Source organism: Sceloporus undulatus, unplaced genomic scaffold (genome assembly GCF_019175285.1).
Source record: "Sceloporus undulatus isolate JIND9_A2432 ecotype Alabama unplaced genomic scaffold, SceUnd_v1.1 scaffold_12163, whole genome shotgun sequence".
NCBI classification, from domain to species: domain Eukaryota; kingdom Metazoa; phylum Chordata; class Lepidosauria; order Squamata; family Phrynosomatidae; genus Sceloporus; species Sceloporus undulatus.
This window is the reverse complement of record NW_024815080.1, coordinates 1-2,304: the sequence shown is the minus strand read 5'-3', so window position 1 is coordinate 2,304 and position 2,304 is coordinate 1. Positions and strand designations below refer to the sequence as shown.

The window sequence follows — 2,304 nt, the reverse complement described above, 5'->3', positions numbered from 1 at the left end:
CCCCCCCCCCCAGTATTTCACAGATGAAAACTGGGACACGTAGCCAAGCAACATGAATGTGTGGTCCTGGTGGCATAAATGATTGATGAGGAAGAGAAACAAGCTAAGAGAGCATGCAGCACTCACTGAATGAGGACTTGGGAGAGTGCCTTCTCATCTAGTGCTCCCCCATTATGGAATGCCTTCCTCTTGGAGGGCAGATTGTCTGTCTTGGGTCCTACACTGGGAGAAAGGCAGGATATTAATTAATTAATCCACCAGTCAATAAGCACTGGCTTCATGTAAGCACCAAGTGAAAATAGTTATTTGGTGCCCTTGGGCCTCACTGATTTATTTCAAATGCAATGTCCATGGTTTTAAACTATTTTAATCTTTTAAATCTTTAAAAATATATTAATGTGCTTAATATGTTTCTAGTCTATTTAATTATAGTATTGTTTTAAATTATTTTAAAATAATTTGTCTTGATCTTATTTGTACACCAGTCTGAGATCTTTTGATATGAGGCAGGATAGAAATGTTTTAGCATACAAATAAATACATCTTCTTATTTTATCTTTCAGGATTTGGCATGACCACACCAGCTACCATTGCAGGCAAACTTTTCCTGATATTTTATGGCCTTATAGGCTGTGCAGGAACCATCTTGTTCTTCAACTTGTTCCTGGAACGCTTGATCACAATCATTGCATATATCATGAAGTCCTGCCATGAGCGACAGATAAGACGGAATGGGACCCTTACTCAAGACATCCAGCAAGCCTCTGGGAATGCTGAAGTGGACAGCTTAGCAGGATGGAAGCCATCTGTGTATTATGTCATGTTGATCTTGTGCCTAGCATCGCTCATCATTTCCTGTTGTGCCTCAGCTATGTACACACCAATGGAAGGATGGAGCTACTTTGAGTCTCTTTATTTTTGTTTTGTGGCCTTCAGTACTATTGGCTTTGGTGACCTGGTGAGCAGCCAGAATGCCCAGTATGAGAGCCAAGGCCTTTACCGATTTGGCAATTTCATCTTCATACTCATGGGGGTATGCTGTATTTATTCCTTGTTTAACGTGATCTCCATTGTCATCAAACAGTCCATAAACTGGATATTAAAGAAACTGGAATGGACATGCCATAGATGCCAGAGAAAACTCTTTCGGTCACGTAGGAATGTTGTAGTGCCAGGGACTGCGCGGAACCAGCGCAACATATCCATTGAATCAGATGGTGTCATGGAGAGTGATACAGATGGGCGCAGAATGTCTGGTGAGATGATCTCCATGAAAGACCTCTTAGCCTCTAACAAAGTCTCACTAGCCATCATGCAGAAACAGTTGTCTGACAGTGCCAATGGCTTTCCGAGACAGATGAACAATGCTCCTAGACAAAACGGATTTGCTGGTGGTGTAGGCGCTTTAGGGATTATGAATAACAGACTGGCAGAGACGAGTACAGATAGGTAGACATCAGCACTGGGAGTGCATCAATAAGTTCAGGTTAACTAAGGATGAAAAGGCATTCCAGAGATAGAACGAGCTTTTTAAAAGAAGGATGCCCAATAGTGTTGCTGTTGCATTTTGCATCATGGCACCAATTTACCCAGACTGTTCTGGAGGCATCAGGTCATATGCCTTTACAAGCTTGTGCAGTACATGTTTAGTTGAGATCTGAGTTTACAGGAGAGAAATGAGTAGAGCAGGGGTAGGCAACCTTTTTGAGCCGGGGGCCGGGTTGCTGTCCCTCAGACAACTGGGGGGCCGAAGCCCAAAAATAAATAATTAAATAATTATTTTTAAAAATTAAATAAATAAATAAACCGGGACAAATGTAGGACAAAATTTTCATATGGTGGACACTTTTTTTAAAAAGTGGAGGACATGCGAAAAAAATTGCTGATTTTTTAAAAAATATTAATATAAATGCATGTTTCTGAGGCTTCTATAGACAATTGCTTCCCCAAAGGCCCTGGCGGCAATCGGCGGCAAGACTGGGCTGGGGCCAGTCCCAAGGCCTCACCGGGCCGCATCCGGCCCGCGGGCCGCAGGTTGCCTACCCCTGATCTAGAGAGATCAAAAGGACTGAAATAGCATTTTTCATCCCTGCTATCAACAGTTTAAGTGCAATATGAATGTGATCTTGCTAAGAAAGTATGGACCCAAACAGATAGGCCAAAATAAAGCTGCTTTGGGTCACTTTGGGGGTATGCTGTTTAAATGACACACGGATCTTAGGAGGCCAGAAGCTGCGCCAAAGCTGTGCTCCTGTCCTTAGAATCATAGAACCATAGAATCATAGAATCATAGAGTTGGAAGAG

General features: G+C 42.5%; 1 protein-coding gene across 1 annotated transcript; it reads left to right on the top strand.

Moving 5' to 3' along the window:
- Positions 1 to 563: 563 nt before the first annotated feature.
- On the top strand, positions 564 to 1,631 carry LOC121918449 (potassium channel subfamily K member 13-like; the record flags this gene model as incomplete). The annotated part of the gene is made up of 1 exon (XM_042444499.1): positions 564 to 1,631. A coding segment is annotated over one exon (890 nt), but the record flags the coding sequence as incomplete, so codon positions are not given.
- Positions 1,632 to 2,304: the final 673 nt, after the last annotated feature.